At 45.6% G+C, this 17,360-nt stretch overlaps 1 protein-coding gene and 1 long non-coding RNA gene across 6 annotated transcripts; one reads left to right on the top strand and one right to left on the bottom strand.

Annotated features, from left to right (window-relative positions):
* Positions 1–398: 398 nt before the first annotated feature.
* Positions 399–13,333, top strand: LOC112063860 (uncharacterized). 5 transcript variants are annotated; one of them, XR_008617135.1, is made up of 5 exons: positions 399–666; positions 4,163–4,313; positions 4,841–5,012; positions 7,790–7,945; positions 13,245–13,333. It is a non-coding gene; the product is annotated as an uncharacterized lncRNA (long non-coding RNA). The 5 variants fall into 5 exon arrangements; XR_003679512.2 differs by having other exon boundaries at positions 4,143–4,313; XR_003679513.2 differs by lacking the exon at positions 4,163–4,313 and having other exon boundaries at positions 4,510–5,012.
* Positions 11,147–15,366, bottom strand: TXNIP (thioredoxin interacting protein). Its single transcript, XM_007130765.2, has 8 exons — positions 14,814–15,366; positions 14,220–14,292; positions 13,968–14,115; positions 13,649–13,751; positions 13,259–13,515; positions 13,001–13,157; positions 12,736–12,887; positions 11,147–12,606 (listed from the first exon to the last, which is right to left on the bottom strand). The coding sequence occupies exons 1-8, from the start codon at positions 15,061–15,063 to the stop codon at positions 12,571–12,573; spliced, it is 1,176 nt and encodes a 391-aa protein (XP_007130827.1). The 5' UTR covers positions 15,064–15,366; the 3' UTR covers positions 11,147–12,570.
* Positions 15,367–17,360: the final 1,994 nt, after the last annotated feature.

Here is a 17,360-nt window from a genome sequence, read left to right as displayed (position 1 = left end):
ACAGGGACACAGGCCCTCACTTTCGCACGCTTGACCTTGATCTTGTCCTTGTTTACAAGGAATGATTACAGCTATTTTTGTGGGGAGAGTCAAGAAAGCCAGGTGTGGGGAGGGAGTAGGGAGGAAGTGCTGATTTTTCTTCAGCACGCTCGCCCTCTTCCAGGCCCTGGAGACCCCACTTTGAAAGGTGTGTCTGTGAAGCAGGAGCCCCCTAAATAGCCTATTCTCCACTTCCGGAAGCTGCTGTGTGGCTGAGTTGCAGTTTCCCTTCTGTGGAATTTAGTTAGCCTTTCTCTCACTCCCTTCTTGTGGGGAGGGGGAGGGGGTAGGCAGTGTTGCTTTACAGGAAGTAAGGAGGGTGCGGAGGAAGGGGGTGACTTAGGGACACTCAGCTCTGAGAGGTGCTTTCTCACCCACACAGTTCTCCCTTGGGTGAGGTCACTTCCCTGGGCTCTGATTGGCTTCCGAGGAAGCCCTAGATGTACTGATTGGTTCCAGCCACTTGACATGCAGCAGTCACGGGCGAGCTGCATGTCCAGAATAGGGACTGGATAAGGAAGCAGGCACAGATAGCTGGGATGCTGTCATAGCGACCTTACTAAACATTTGAAAGCCATAAAGATGGGATGCAGGAGAATCTTCAAGAAATTCCCCAGCCATATTCAGGTAGGCAGACTGAATTCCCTACAGCATCAAGTGATAGAGACTGGCAATGTTAGATATTTCTGACCCAATTGTAAAGAATGAATAGGGGCTGTGACTCCACTGAGGGAAAGCACCTTAAAAGCCTGGTTTGGGTGTGGTAGTAGGTGTTAAGGTAGGAGCCAAGAGAACAGAGAAGGAAACAGGAATAGAAGTAGAACATTCCAGAGTTATTGAGCAATTTGGATGATTGATGTGTTTCCTTTTCTAGTTCTCTGAGGTATTGTGTGAGTGGAGTAGGGGGAGGGGCCAGGGGACCTGTCACTGGGGTTTCCCATAGTCACACTGTAGCCTGTGATTGTGGCTAGGGAGAAATTAGCAGGAAACAAAAATAAAAGACCCTGGAAAAATCTCCTTTTACCTTTCTCCCCTGCATATACACACATACCAGACCTAATCTGGTTAACTATGTTCGTGTCTATGTGGGGGGCACAGTTGACCTCCTAAATCCCACCTAATGCCAGCATTAGGTGGGATTTAGGTGTACTTAAAAGAGTGGGAACAAAGAAGATTCTAGACAAGAGACAGGAGAGGAGAACTGAACACACCCCTGCCCCCACCTCTATACACACACATCCTTTTCCCATGAAATAGGGGAAGGATAAAGGTTAGAGTGGCCTCTTGGGATCAGTTGTACTTCCTCAAAGACAAAGTGTCAGAGAGACCAGACCATTCTTGGACTCTTTCCTATCTGGCCTCCTGCCCTTCCTGGCAGGTGACCTTGCTGAACAAAGCCAGAGACAGGGGACCCAGCAGCTTCCCCAGATTCCGGAACAGTTCCAGGAATGAGCTAGACTGTTTCCATTGACCTTTCCCCTACTTTCCATAGGTTCTATTGGGCAGGCTGAGGCAGAAGCCTAAGACTCAGTAAATAGAGTCAGGGCTGCTAGTCCTCCGGAGGACCACCTGAGAGGGTAGAGGTCCAGGCACTACTTGCAAACATTTAGAGAGGCCCCATGTGGTTCTTGCTCAGCCCTGTACTGCATGCTTGCTTATGTTGAACAGATTGCTCCCATGCCCACAGCCTAGGCTGCTCTGGCCCCAGGCAGGGTAGGTTCTCAGTCAAGAATCCTATCCTTCCATACCCCATGTTCCATCCCTAGCCTACTGGTCCCCTCCCACCTTGGGCAGGAAGCTTGAGATTGGGGTCTGCAAATTTAAGCTCAGGGACTCAAGTGATTTGAGGGAGGGCTGAATGAGAGACCTCATGCAGTTTAGAAGATTGGGAGTAGAGAGAGACCAAAGAAAATTGGAGGGTCAAATATTGGGTGGACAGGACACCCATGGTTGGTGAGGTAAAGACACGTATTTTCCTCAATTCATTTTTATTGCTGTTTGAACTTTGAAAGGAAGGAAGGGTGGCTTGTAGGCTTAGGCTAGTTTAAGAACTAAGCCAAAGGGAAAAGCTGCTATCTCAACTGGGCAAAGCACTGGTTTATGGTCCTAGTTTCACCACTCCATAGCTTTGTACCCTTGGGAATGTCATTTAGTCTCCAAGTGTCAAATTCCTCATGTATGAAAGGGAATTTGAGTTAGATGTCCACTAGGAAATCCTTCAAGCTGATGTTGATCCACCTGCAAGAATCCAAATGGTTCTGAGAACAAAGGTCAGGATGTGTCCAGCTTTTGCTGAATACATTCCGTCTGCCGGATTTCCCCACCTTATTCTCAGCTGGGCAGGCTAAACATACCTCAGGCAACTAGCCAGTCCTTTCCAGGAACCTGCTTCAGCCCAAGTAGCAGAAGGATCAGCAAGTCCATTAACTAGCAAGGAAGGAGACACCCCTGCAGCAGAGTTCAAGGTCACAGTCAGCAAGCCAGGACTCAAATCAAGTAGGCCACCAAGGAATTTCTGACTGAGGAAGGGGCCTGTGGGGCAGGTCCTCCTTATCTCCCCTCATGTAGCATGTCTGGCCAGAGGACAGAGAAGAGAAATGAGCTAGACAGGAATAGTTGAGTTAGCTAATCTGGCCAGAGCAGTGGTGACCCTTTCTCCACTGACCTTTCCCCTATTGAGGCTCACTTTTTCCCCAAGGTCATTTGGGACCAGAAAGTGGGAAATAACAAGTTCTAGTTTCCTAGTATCGCCTCAGAAAGGTCTTTGCCTTATCCCCAACAGGACTTAATTTGCCATTTTGTACTCCGGAGGGAAGGGAGGTTCCCCGTGCAACTCTAATGGGAGTCAGTGGAAAGACAGTGATCCAACCGTAATTGCAGGACCTGAGAGGCTAAGTGTGATCACCCTGGGCACCCAAAATTTGGGGGTAAGGAATCCAGGGATTCCTCAGACCCAGTCCTGACCAATGCAGGGAGGGGCTATGCCCCGGTGACCTCTGACTCTGGGACTGTTCTCCATTCTCAAACCTCTCCTCCTCCTGGGATTCTCAGCTGTGGGCTGAGGTTCCCAAGACATGGACCCCTGCCTCTCCTTGAATCTTCTCCATTCTCTAATTCCTTTCCCTTGGTATAAAATAGACAAGGAGAAATATCCAAATCCTGTCTCTTACGTTCTCTGTTACACTCAGGGCAGCCTTAATAGTGCTAGAATAGGAAGGAGGTTAGACCTGTCTTTGCCTTACCCAAAAGGATGAGGGGGACAAACTAACCTGAGTCATGGACACAGATCCGGGATATTTCCTATCTTGGAGAGAATAGATGAAATCCCATGTGGACAGGGAAAGAAGCACTGGTACTCATCCTCCGTATGCTCTGCTATGGCCAGAGAAGTAGCCATTCTAGAGGGGAAATTCCCTCATCTAAGGAGGTCAAGCTAACTCTTTTACCTCATTTTTCGCGGGCGGGGGTGGTAAGAGGATGTGAAACAAAGATGGGCTCATTGAGAGGAAGGACAAATGCTGACTGGTCCTTTTCTCAGCCCTCTGCTCCCTGTCTCCAAGCCTCTCTCTTGGCCCTTGGACAGTCTTTCTTGTCTGACCATACTTGGATGCTCTTGGCCCCTCACCTCTCCCTTACATGGCTCCTGTTTTGAGACTTGCTTTCCATCCTGAGCCACCATTCTAACACCTGTCCAGAGCTATCAGGGATGTTTATAAACTTCTCAGGAGCTGGACTGGGCCAGGTCAGGAGGGGTGGCTAAGAGCCAGAAAGAGAGCTTGTCACTCAAACTCATTCTTATTGTCTTTCAGATTCCTTTCCTTTTCTGACTCTGTAACCACGTCTTTCTTTCCATGTCTCTCTTTGCCTCATGTCTTTAGCATTATGCTACTTGAATTAGGTTATCAATGGGTGATGTGGTGAGGAATATTTGTAGCCACAGACTACACATCTTCCAGAATGTCAATTTTACTTTTAAGATTTGCTGGGGGAAGATAAATTATTCTTATACTAAAATTACACAAATATATTATGCAGTGTGAATCAAAATTTGCACTTTTTAAACATAAAACGGGTACTTCAAAGACATTTCTGGCTTGTGACAGGCTACTTTGGACTGTTCCAGAAGCCCGGGGGGAAATTCAGTTTCCCTAATCTTAGGGGTCCTTCAGAGGAAATATTTGAGAAGCTCTACTTAGAGCAGAGGTGACAACCTAAGGCAAAAACCTTAACACCAGACAAGAGCCAAGAGTCAAGAGTATAAAGGAGTGAAGCAGGTGAGTGTAATGCAATAGGGAGTGGTAAGAACTGGCAGATATAAGTCTGCCTGACCCTTTTAGCTCTAGCAGGTTGATGCCATGAAGGAAGGTGGGCTCAGTGTTACCAAATGTGGTTGCTTTTTAAGGGAAGCCAGAACAATAGATTTTAGTGAGATCTGGTTTTTTAATGTTTACAACCAATTCAAATATTTAGGAAGAAGCTGTACAAGTTTCTAAATGCCTGCAAGCTTATTCCACCTATGGGCCCTCGGTTTGCTGCCTCTGACCTCTATCAACATTTCTTCCACTTCCCAAAGGTGTATGTGGCCCAAATCTGGGCTTCCAAGGTCTCAAATTCTGTTCCCAAGAGCTGGGGGCAGTGAGGTTCATGAGGTTACAGGGGAGAATGGAGCTCTCCTGCAGGACAGCTTGGGGAGGTAGAACTGAAGGGAAGCCTTTGGGTACCAATGGCAGGTGACACCTTTCTCCAGCGGGAGAGAAGGAGCCATTGGTCACTGCCCAACCACCTTTTCCCTGATCTTCAGGGATATGGAGCTAAAAACATCTTGGGGTCTGGAACAGAAACCAAAGATTCCTCAGAGTTGGAAGATGAGACAAGCATGAAAGCCCACGCATAGAGAGAAATGGGAGAACAGGAGACGAAGGAAGGAAGCTGTGAGCCTGGATAGATGAAGGAGGAAGTCAGAATTTAGACAGGTAAACTGGAGAGGGAGGGGTCTTCAGCCACAGAACCATATAAGGGAAACACAGTTCTCACGCTCCTGAATCCCACCTCCCCTCCCAGCAACTGAAATCCTTCCCCTGTCCATCTGTCCAAGAGGTTAAAAATATCTTAGCTGGGTACCCAGCCAGACATTTCCAAGAACCTGTTTACCGACCATCTGATTGACTTGGAGAGGTGGTCAGCAGCTCCATCACCCAACAGGGAATGAGGATGGACCTTGCTTGACATTCCAGGACTCAAGGCCCATGGGTGTCACCACTCTGTCCCCATGTTCTGCCTTTCCTCTTCCTTCTCCCATCACTCCATGGCCTGGAGATGACCAATCAATTGGTAGTCAGAAAAATCCCAGTCTTCAGTCTGTCCATCCTTTTCATAACAGGCTCCATAGAACGTACAGCAGGGTCACACCAAGGGAACGGTCAAGACAAGACAGGAATAGCCTAAATAGGCTAAATTGGGCCTCATCAGTGGGGCTCACCTCCACTGGCTTTTGTGCTACTCCGTCTAGCCCACCTCAGGGAAATAAATCAAATGAGATGCAATACCTTCAAATAAAGAGTCCGAGAGTTCTTTGTAGTGTCACAAACAGCACTCTCTGTTTCTCAGTTTATCACTCCAAATGGTGGGAAGCTTTCCCCTGGAGTTGTATACTGAAAAGTTAAGAAAGCTCAATTAGTTAATTTCCAGAAGGTGATAGAGTTACTCCAGAGGCCTGTGAGGCATGCTGAGAGTATGAGAGAGAAAACTCTAGTGGTCCCAGAGCTATACCACGGGGGTGTGCAGAGGGCCTGTCCTGGCCCAGGGGTGGGAGTCCCAATAGTGGGCCACCTCTCCCACTACAAAATTAACTACAGGTTGAGTCAGCTTCTGTACACTGACCTCTTCTCAGATTGTTTTGCTCCCCCAACACAGGAAGGGAATCAAGAGGAGCAAAGAGAGAGTGGTGTTACTTATGATAGGTCAGAGAGGAGGAACAAATTTGGGGACATGCCTGGGAGTGAGCTAATCAAGGTAGTGGTGGTGAATATGCCTCCTCTTTTATTTTAGATAACAAGCACAATAACTTTGCCATTGTTCTAACACTTCATATATATATATATATATATATATATATATATATATATATATATATATATATACATTTTTTTTTAGGAGAAATAAAGCTGTATTAGTTTGCTAGGGTTGCCAGAACAAAATGCCACAGACTGGGAGGCTTAATTAATTTTCTCACAGTTCTGGAGGCTTTGAGTCCAAGATCAAGGTGTCCACAGGTTTAGTTTCTTCTGAGGCCTCCCTCCCTTGCTTGCAGATGGCCGCATTCTTTTTCATTTAATTAAAAAAATTTATTTTAGGGCTTCCCTGGCGGCGCAGTGGTTGAGAGTCTGCCTGCCGATGCAGGGGACGCGGGTTCGTGCCCCGGTCCAGGAGGATCCCACATGCCGCGGAGCGGCTGGGCCCGTGGGCCATGGCCGCTGGGCCTGCACGTCCGGAGCCTGTGCTCCGCAACGGGAGAGGCCACAACAGTGAGAGGCCCGCATACCGCAAAAAAAAAAAAAAAAAAAGAAAAATTATTTTATTTATTTATTTTTGGCTGTGTTGGGTCTTCGTTGCTGCACGCAGGCTTCTCATTGCAGTGGCTTCTCTTGTTGCAGAGCAAGGGCTCTAGGTGCATGGGCTTCGGCAGTTGTGGCTCATGGGCTTTAGAGCGCAGGTGCAGTAGTTGTGGTGCACGGGCTTAGTTGCTCCGCGGCATGTGGGATCTTCCCAGACCAGGGCTTGAACCCGTGTCCCCTGCATTGGCAGGCAGATTCTTAACCACTGCACCACCAGGGAAGCCCCTGGCCATATTCTTGCTGTGTCCTCACATGGACTTTCCTCTATGAGCTGAATGTGCATGTCTGTGTCCTAATCTTCTCTTCTTATAGGGGCACCAGCACACTGGATTAGGGCCCAGCCATATGACCTCAGTTTAACTTCATCACCTCTCTTAAGGCCCTATTTCCAAATACAGTCACATTCTGAAGTACTAGGGTCTGGACTTCAACATATGAATTTATGGGGTTTCAGTTCAGACCATAAGAGCAGCTGCTCCCTGTTGGTTGAAGCAGAAGTCTCTTCTCAGAGGAGAGAGGAGTCTTCCCACATGGCCTAGAACTTGACCCAGCCAAGTCATGACCATGACTCTGATTCCCTGTTGTTTTACCACATGTCTCTGTGACTGAGAGTGTAGATCAGGGAATGAAAAAGAAATTATGTCCTTAGTACATTTTCACTAAATATTTCAGCCTTTGTGAGGCCACGTATTCACAAATCAAGTAAAGAAGTTACGTTTTTGTCACCAAGTGGTTGGCCTTGGAAGGCACACAACTCACTGAGGAGCCACATAAGTGTCTCCAATACGCTGAGGCAGGCCATGAACACAGGAGCTGAAGACAGTGAGAAATCAGATGTCACATCCTAGTTGGGAAGCAGGTGCATCACCAGGTTAGTTCAATCAAATCCGTGTTATAGGTGCTGGGGTTGAGGCCGTCAGTCCTGGAACACCTTATCAGAGAAATTTGTATTTTCATATGGCCTCAAGTTACTGGCATCCTCCAGTACTCCCTTTAGCATTTCTTGAAGGGTAGGTATTATGGTACTGAACTACTTCAGCTCTTGTGTGAGAATGTCTTTCATTTTTCCTCATTCCCAGGTTTCACATGTGGATGACCAGGGTTCACACTTAAAGAACTTTACCATTTTCTTACAGCTACATTGGCCCACAGGAAAATAACTTGCCTGGATAGTACTTCTTGCTTTTAATGGTTACGATTTTTGCCAGAAGATGAGACAATGGATGTCCTCCAGCATCACTTCTATGTACATATTTCTCTGCAATGTGTCCAGCAGGTCGCACTGTTTGTGGGTGAGTTCTACAAACACGTCTTCAAAGGTCACTGATCTCTAAAGCATAAGGGATATTCTGGTTCAATCAGCATCATTCTTTCCAGTGCCTCCCATGACTTACTGTATTCTGTTGGTCAGAAGCCAGTCAGTAGCCACTTAGTAGTTGCACAAAGAGTGGAGTTTCCTCGCTGGATGTGGATCACAGTCTGTGGCTGGGAACATCCAGGAAGGCGGGTTCAGTGTTTTCCCCCAGAACTGGGAAAAGTGGCTGCATGCTGGAAGTAACTGAAAGTGATGAAAATCCAGCCTCAATCATCACTGAGAAGGTGGGGATAAACCGCGCGGGGCGGCTGGAAATGAAGGCACGGTGCCGGGAGGAGCGGGCATGACCCCTTTTCACAGGTTGGGGCGCGGGCGGGGAGCGTCTTCCTCCTGCAGCCCCGCCAGCCGACACATGCCCCGAAGCCACCACACGTGCTCCCGCCACCGCCATGGCGCCTCCCCTCCCCACATAGATTTTTTAAATCCTCACTTCTAAGGTAGTTACTATTACTGTTTCCCATTTTACAGATAAATTGTAGCACAGAGAAGGTTAAACAAGTTGCAAGGTCATACAGCTAGTTAAGTGGTGGAAGTAGGATTTGAATTTAGTATGGTTCCAGTTGGTATTGTGCTTAATTACCACACTATACTATTTCTCCTTAATAGTATAGGGAGGCTGATCCCTGAACTTTTTCTAGGCTATAGACTCACCTATTGGGCCAGGACCTGCAGCCCTGGTTCTGCAGTCATCTCTGAGAGGGAGTTTTTCAGCTTTGGAAATGGAAGTGAATGTAGGGTCAGAACAGAGAATGGGACAAAAGTTTCTTTCTTTCCACTCCAGAACTATTGAGGTCAGGATGCTTGGGACAGGGGCCATCAGAGGGTCAGTAAAACATTTTCCTTATCCATCTTATGCATTCCATCACCTAGAGATAGTCCGAGGAAAGAATACTAGGAAGGGGTCTGTATACTACTGAAAGAACTGGGCAAAAGTAACTCTTTTACCCCACTTCATAACCTTCAGCTCTTAGGTGATTGTTTTTTGTTGACCAGGTGTTTGGTCAGATCTTCTCTCCATACTTTTCCCTCCCGATGCCTCAACCCAAGTTATATCCTTGTTTTTCCAGTCTGTTCAGAGTTATCAAGGTAGCCAAGGATCCTGGTTGTGGAAGTATCTGTTTTTTTGCTTGTTAATTTTACTTTCTCTAGCTCTTTTCTCTCTTTAGTTTTCTTTCTGTCTTCTCTCAGATCTTCCTATACCAGATTGGGCCTAATGAATAAATGATACTAAGAACTGGATCTCCTCAAATGGCTGTACATGTAGGTTATAGCTCTTTAAAAATTAAAAGGCATATGAGAAGAGCAAAGGAAAGGAAGACCCAAGATATCCACCCACTTAAGCAGAGAAACAGCTGGGCCAGGACCTAAGGAAGAGTACTTAAGCAAGCCTATGTGCAGATGTCCTGGGGTGGGTTAGAAGTTGTGTATCGAAGGCAAAAGGAAGACCAGTGGAGACTTTTGTGCTCAAAGGGAGGGATGCATTTCCTCTGGGTGAACAGCTATAGCTGCTTCCTTCCTTCCTCAGATTTTGCTGTGCTGTTCAATATGATAGTCACTAGTCACAGAGAGCTAACTAAATTTAAAATAAACAGAAATAAAAATTCAGTTCATCAGGAAGAGTAGCCACATTTCAGAGCTCACTAGTCACATGTGGATAGTGGCTACCGTATTAGGGGAAAATATAGAACTTTTCCATCATTACAGAAAGTTCTGTTGGACAGTGCTGGATTTGAGGTATTAGGGTATCAGGAGGAGGTGCATATGTTCTGGCCCTTCAAGGATCAAATCTCTATCAGACCTTGGGTGTAAGTTATCTACCCTCTCCATCCCCTTCTCGTATCACGTACCAGTAGCAGGCTGTATACACAAACAACCAGGCTTTTGTGCTCCATGGTCTCTCCATCTCTTTGTCCTGCCCTCTGGCCTGCTCTTGTCCTTGCTCTATCCCTCCAGTCTCTGCAAAACAAGCTCCAGAAAAACTTTTCCATCAACTTTGACTTAGTTTCCTGATCACAGAGTTGAAAAAGGGCGGAGGCATTTAATTCTTGAACAGGTAAGAAAAGGAGGCAGAGGTGAGAGTAAAGGTCACAGTCACCATGGCAGCAGAGCTAGAGACTGACACCTTGGTAAAGGCCAGAAGAGAGCAAAAGAGCTGCTGAGAATGAAAGATAGATGCAGACAAAGATTGAAGTGGAAAAGAATCTTTTCAATCCTTTCTGTTCAATTTACATTGATTTTATGAACTTCCAGGAGCCTGAGGTCTGGAATTACTATGTGGAGGTCCATACAAAAGCCAACCTCCAAATAAGGGCTAGGACTAGATTTGTCTGCAAAGATTTAAATGAACCAGAAATCAGAACGTACGCTAACCTCTGCCATCTCAGGGTTTCTCATCACTAGTCACTCCTTTCGGAATAATAAAAATCATTTCAATTACAGGTGGAATTGTGTGCCATCAATCTGTTATTACTCTACAAGGAAGTAACAGAAACTGCTGAGGCATATCGTAAGGAATGAGGGTTGGTTTGAATATTCAGCAAACATTTACTAGGTTATGATCATGTACTTGGATACGAACTGTAATGGGAGCTGCAGAGATAAAAAACGGTAGCTGCCTTCAAATAACTCGATGGTCATAACTCTAAATCCTTATGTCCTGTATTATGTCTTCCTGCATATAAACCAGGCTTATACTGGGAAGAAACTATGATGAAACCAAATTATGAAAAAGACCCATAACCTTTTCCTTCCAAATCCCCTCACAAACTTCATTTCCCTGTATTTCAAGAGCTCATTAAACAAAACAAAAATCAAAGCTTCATGCACTCCGCAGTTGAAGGAATTTAGTAATGATTAACTATAGATGTAGAAAACAAGCTTGGACCACCAGAAGATCCCACTACAGTTCTTTAGTGAATTGGACAAAAGACAATGTAGCTCAAGTTCCTTCCCTCTTCACCCCACCAACCCGCATTCTGACTGTATTCATTACGGTCAATAGAAAATGGTTTCTCTACAGGGTTTTCAACAATGTGAAGTAGGGGGAAAGCTCCTTTGGGCAAATTTTCTTTCTAATAACTTCTTTAACACCATCTCAGAGACAAGAAAACAAACTTTATTGCCATTAAAAAAAACTTTATTTTATTTATTTATTTTTTACAAAGAATACCCCCACCTGGGGTGAAAAAATATATCTGGTTAAGTACAAAATATAGTTTTTGTCATACAAAAAGATATACAATTAAAAAACAAAAAAAAAATGAAACCACCTTCAGCCCACATACTTTCTCAGGAAAGAGAAGATAGAGCTCAGTGCTCTGACACAGGACAGTGAACAAAGTGCTAAGGCTGAGGGAGACTGAGCAAGTGCTAGAGGCTGCAGTGAGAGAGGGGCTGTCAACATCCCTGTCTCCTAACACTGGGCGGGAAGGGAGCCCGCACAGCTTTTGTGAAGACCTGCCCTCTAGTTTCTCATGGCAACATCTGGATGCTCTGATCACAGTGTTGGGGCATTTTGATCTAGAGTTCCTCCTTGGGTTTGGAGAAGTCACAGTGGGCAAGGCTGATAGCAGCAACCCTTCTCATATAATTAGAGTGTCAGAATTGCAGAATTCTGTACACTGGGACAAAGTCTCAAAAGCAGTAACACTTTTTTTTTGTCATTGTGCTTACCCCTAGAGACATAGTAGACCAGTTTTAGCTTACACTTGAGAAAGGAAAAAAATCCCAAATTTGACACAAACTAAAGTGCTAAGAACATCACCTCAGAATCAATTCCAAGGAGTCACATGAAAAGAAAAACACATTCTCCCACATGAAAATGTTTGCCAACAGGAGAACACAGTGCAATAGGCTCTAAAAATGGCTTTTAAGACCTTTGGTGGGGCACAGTTACTACCGCTTTACACCTGATTAAAGTACTTTCTGAACAAAGACAACCTTTGAGCTGCTTCCCTTTAATCCACATGGGAAGCTCACTCCAAAGTCCAAACCAAATCAGCTCTGGAGCTTTTTTTTTTTTTTCTATAAGTGTACAAACAAAGGGGAACAACGATTTTAAGAACATCCTTTTCCCAAAGTTTTGGCCGTGATTTTTTTCCTTTTCATTTTCCTAGTTTGCTAAATTAGCTCTCCTCTACATGGCAGAGGTTCAAGGTTTATTGTTATACCAATCTATAATCCCCTCCATAAAACACTGGGAAGACCATGCCAAGAGGCCATTTCTACCCCTTATTCAAAACTACTGAAAATGCCTCAATTTTCAAAGAGATTTAAGAAAATGGGATTGGCCTGAATTTTTCTAGTATGTTTTTAAACCCATCCATCAAAATACCCCGTATCACATCTCACTGGCTGAGGACAAGTGTGCACCCATTAAACCCCAGGAGATTGCATGCTGATCACCTCCTACACTGGAGAGTCAGAGGCTAGGGTGGACCAGTACCCCACTGTAGAGACTGCTGAGTCTCTAAAAAAGTACGAGTCCAGGAAGAGAGATGAAAAGAAACAAGTAGGTACAGCCGCTTCTTTTCTTCCACATGCTCACTGCACATTGTTGTTGAGGATGCAGGGATCCACCTGGGAGGAAGAAAGAAAACATTTTAGTTTGGGTGAGAACTAAAAGAACAACCCAGTTTAGCAATCCCTCCAAGTCAACTTCCTATAGTAGGCTTAGGGCAAATGTAGTGGTAAAATGACAATTCTCACCTCACTGTAAGTAGGTGGTGGCATGAACTTGAACTCAGGAGCATACATAAAAATAGGGCTGTCTTGAGAACCATCTGTGTCATCTAGCAGAGGAGTAGTGGGGCTCTCCAATCGGTGATCTTCAGGAATGATATCCATATAGCAAGGAGGAGCTAGAGAGAGAAAGTATGGGAATAAGAAGCCTGGCCAAGGAATGCTTGACCATCACCAATTTTACAAACCCAAGCAGGCCAGAGAGGAAGAACAGACATTAGGTCTAGCTTACCTTCTGGGGTATCGGGGATGTTTAGATCTACCCAACTCATCTCAGAACTGGTTCGGCTGGCCATGCTGGATGTCCGGCTACTGAGGCCTGACCTGCTGCCAATTACCAGGGGCAGGTCAAGAACGACTTTCTTGGAGCCAGGGATGCTAACATAGATCTAGAAAAGGAGACAGCAGTTTGTTAGACTGGAGAGCTGGAGAAAACACCACTATTGTTCTGACAGATGAACGATTTCTCTCTCCAGCCCCAACCACTCACCAATAAGGAGTATTCAACTCGAAGGATGTTGCAGCCCAAGATAGAAGGCCTGATCTTCTGCACCCGAAGGCTCTTGCCACGCCATGATGCGCAGGTTCCTGAGATAATGTGATTGCCTCTGACCGATGACAACTTCTGCGTCAGCATCTTGGTTTGGCCATTGGCAAGGTAAGTGTGGCGGGCTACAATGGCAGCTTTGGGGACCACGATGCGGGAACTCGTATTCTCAAAGTCAGCATGGATGTTAATCTCATCGCCTAGCAATGAGAAAGATGAAAACTGATGCTTAGTACAGTTGATTACTTTCCATCTGTCCCTGTCTCCTGCCCTCACCCCCAAACCCACAGTTCCTGTTTTAATAGTCTCCCATTTTAAACACTAGATCCTTACCTTCACAGAATCCTCTTCTGTCTATTTGGGCAGAGACGGACACCCGCCCATCAGGAATAAACATGCAGGAAACTTTCTTCTCCTTTTTAGCAGACACAGGTGCCTATGTAGAATGGAGGAGAAAAACGTGTTTTTAGAATTTCTAGAGATCCTTTCTCTGCTTCTCTATCCTTTCCACTGCTAATTTAGAATAGGCAGCTTTCCCTCCCACCTTGATGACTTAGGACTTGATTTCCTGAGGGGCTTCATTCTAATGCCCTAGACACTTGACTTATTATCCCTGAAACCCAGAAGAACAGAATCTTAAAATGAACCTCACCAGTAAATCAGGGGTATTGACATCCACTAGATCCATCACTTCAAAGTTTTTCTTTGTCTCCTGAGTTGGGTGGCTGGGGCGATCAAGAAAAGCCTTCACCCAGTAGTCTACACACCCATATTTTCCTTTGAAAGATGTTCCCAGAGGCCTTTATCAAGAAAAAAGAAAATTAATTTTAAATTGCTCTCCAAGAAGAATAAGTGATCAAAGGAGGAGAAGGTAAGTCTACAGATGCATTTAGCTGATACATACCCCTGAGGAAGCTCAAACCCAAACTTGTATTCATATTTGTTTCCAGGTCTCATGATCACCATCTCATTCTCACCTGAAGGGAGAGAAAAGCGAGTAGCCATTAGGTTTCTTGCTACACTTAAAATGCATCTGTGCAATATGGAATTCTTTGGCAGCATACAAGAGTATTGTAGAACCCCCATTTTCATCCCTTATGTTCTTAAACGAGAAATTCTGATGCATTTCGTTGAGCCAAAAAGTTGCAAAGCCCTACAGTGCTCAAAGGCTCAACCAGAACAGTTAAGGTACTATCATCTCAAACAGAAAGCAAACAGAATAAAAGTTATGTACACAGAAAATCTTTCAACAGCTAAGGCAACATCCCTCAGGATCACCTACAGAACACAGCACCATAAGAAATTGCACACATCACCCTTTTTTGGGTGGGGGGTGGGAAGAGTTTACAAATTAAAACTAAAAAATATAAGGAAGCCACACAAAATGCAAACCACACAACCTCAGCAACTTAGAATCTATACTGCAGGCTCCATTTATTCGTATCAATTCTCTTCTCGAATCAGCTTTCACCTTCCAGCAAACAGCTGGGTCACTCACCTGTTGGCTGGTCGTCCAGGAGAAGCGTGTCTTCGTAGCGCAGGTAGTTCAATGTCTGTTTGCACTGTTGGGATCCCTGCATCCACAGGACTTTGGCCAATCCGCAAGCCAGGATCCTGACAGCTCTGACTCCAGTGACTTCACACACCTCCACTATCACACGGCCAGCCACCTTCTCCCCACTGCCGTACACCTTTTCGGGGTCGTTAAAGACCACCTCGAAAGACTTGATCTTCTTGAACATCACCATAATCGGGCTGGGTTGGCTTAAGAGTTAAAAACGAGGGAGGAAAAACAGATCCCCAAATCAAAGGACCTTTAGCAATAAGTTAAAACTATTTCAGTCTTCAATCCTCTACTAAATTTTCGATAAGATGTCCACAAAAATTGTAAGCTGCTGCTTAGGCCAAGGGATTTCAAGAGAAAAATATACCCTTTCTTTTCTTTCTTTCCTCCAACAGCTGGAAGAGAGCCCCCGATCTCTGCGGAAAGACTAAAAGCACACCGCCTGAGAAGCCGAAAGGAGAGTTGCAACTAAGAGCCGGAAACTGCTCTATATAGTAGCCCGGCAGGCAGGGCCACGCGAGCGCTGGCCTGGAGGCTCGTGCTGCCCTCGTGCACAGCCCTCCCATTGGCTGCCCGTTCCTTGTTTACCAGGAGCCCGACCAATCAGTGAGGTCGCAGCAGCGCGTGGACACAGTGTGCTCCTGGCGGGGAAAATAGTTGTTGTGCATCGCTGCAGGGCCAGGAGGAGGGGGCGGAGGGGCTGTGGGGCGGCTTCCCTTGGGCCCAAAGGAAGGAAGGATTCGCTGCCCCTAAAATTTATCCGAGGCGAGAGTCCTTTGAAGGATACTTTTGGGGTGCCAACGATGTTTTGAGGTAAAAGGAAAATGTGCTTATGAGGGAAATTCGTGCCTAGCCTCAGCCAAGGCAATTAATTTAGAGGCAACTGTTTATTTCCGACTTACAAATCGCAAGTCGTGTGAAAAACAATCCCAGAGCTCCAGAATAATTTAGGATCTGGGCGGAGGACAGGGAGTGCCGCTGTTACTGTTCAGGAACATCCCCTTCTTCTGTTGCCCCGCACCTCTTCAAAACCAACAAACAACACCCCACCCCAAAAACCTGCTGTGTGGGAAGGAAAAGAGAGCTTGTCACAAAATTTTAACCTCTCTTCAGCGTTCACAGGAAAGCGAGTATGTGGGACTGATCGGCCTTCTCCCTCCCTTTCTAGCCCCCGGGCTCGGGGCTGTGCGCCTCAGACCATGCGCCCTCCACTCTGTTCTCGGGACCGGAAACAGTGCGGGCGTGTCCACATCCTCTTGCTTATCCCCTCATCTCTTCAGTCCCTAACTGCAAAGTTGGGGAACACTTTATGTTCCGCCAGTTACCTCATTACCTCTTTAGTAAAGTGTGTTTTTTAGGCTCGGATTATCTCTCACTCCCTGCTTCTCCAGGAAAGGAAAATAAAAATAAAAAGGGTGCTTCACTCTTTTCACTCTCCCCCCCCCCCGTTACGGGGAACACTTTATGTTCCGCCAGTTACCTCATTACCTCTTTAGTAAAGTGTATTTTTTAGGCTCGGATTATCTCTCACTCCCTGCTTCTCCAGGAAAGGAAAATAAAAATAAAAATAAAAAGGGTGCTTCACTCTTTTCACTCTCCCCGCCCCCCCGTTACTTTAACTCTTTCTTGTCTTTGTCCCCTCTCCAACTTACGAAATCAAAGGTACATCCCTAAATCTGCTGCCTGTGTTCCTCACAGCCTTCAAATTAGTTAAAAGCAAGAAAGTTCTCTTGTTTGTAACCAAAGTGTCCGAGGAAACATGGCCGTATTCCTGTTTGAAGGAAGCATTCCCCTGTCTTTGAAAAGTTTTTCGTTTTTTGTTGTTTGTTTTTTTTTCCGTAAGCTGTTTAGAAATTGCTGAGAAAGGGAAGAGAAGACAGAAGGATCACTAGCGCACTATATATTCATGCTAAAAGAAGCCTTGACTCTTCGTCCTGTGTTGTCGTTTGGTTCTCTGTCAGATGGGCTTTTCCTTAGCTGGCCATGAGATGCCTTAGGAACCGACTCCTGAGAAATTTTTCATAAGAAAAACTTGTGTGCAGAGACACAGGGATTCTTCTCCCTTGTCTTTGATTCCTGATTCCCTCCCATTTGTTGGGGAATCAGGAGATGACCTCATTTCTTGTGCTGGAAAGAGAAGGAAAATGTTCCCAAGATTGAGATGGGGAAGTAAATAAGAAGCATTAGAATATCCAGAAATCCTACCCTCTCAGCAAAAAGACGGCTATTCATTGCTGTGAAAGATCCTTCTTCCTTCCTCACATACCCTAACTGGGTTGACACTCTAAGGCTAACAAGTGACAACTCAACCCCCCCATTAAGCAAGCTCAAAAATCAGGCATCAAGACTAATGGAAAACACACGCACACGCACAGCACCAACCCCCAGGAACAAAAAGGGGAACATGTTGATCCTTAGGGTGTGTGGGTTTGAGGCGGCACCCTGTTCAAGAAAGTTAACCAATAAGGCCTGAGTTATTTT

This window comes from Physeter macrocephalus, chromosome 4 (genome assembly GCF_002837175.3).
Source record: "Physeter macrocephalus isolate SW-GA chromosome 4, ASM283717v5, whole genome shotgun sequence".
In the NCBI taxonomy this organism is placed as follows: domain Eukaryota; kingdom Metazoa; phylum Chordata; class Mammalia; order Artiodactyla; family Physeteridae; genus Physeter; species Physeter macrocephalus.
This window is presented reverse-complemented; position numbering and strand designations above follow the sequence as displayed.

What these genes read in the sequence shown, in the direction of transcription:
- TXNIP (XM_007130765.2), bottom strand. Translation starts at nt 15,063, where the DNA reads ATGGTGATGTTCAAGAAGATCAAGTCTTTCGAGGTGGTCTTTAACGAC. An exon ending in GGGTTTGAGCTTCCTCAGGG is followed by an intron (nt 14,116 to 14,219) that starts GTATGTATCAGC and finishes TTCTTGATAAAG; the next exon opens with GCCTCTGGGAACATCTTTCA. An exon ending in CAGAAGAGGATTCTGTGAAG is followed by an intron (nt 13,516 to 13,648) that starts GTAAGGATCTAG and finishes TCTCATTGCTAG; the next exon opens with GCGATGAGATTAACATCCAT.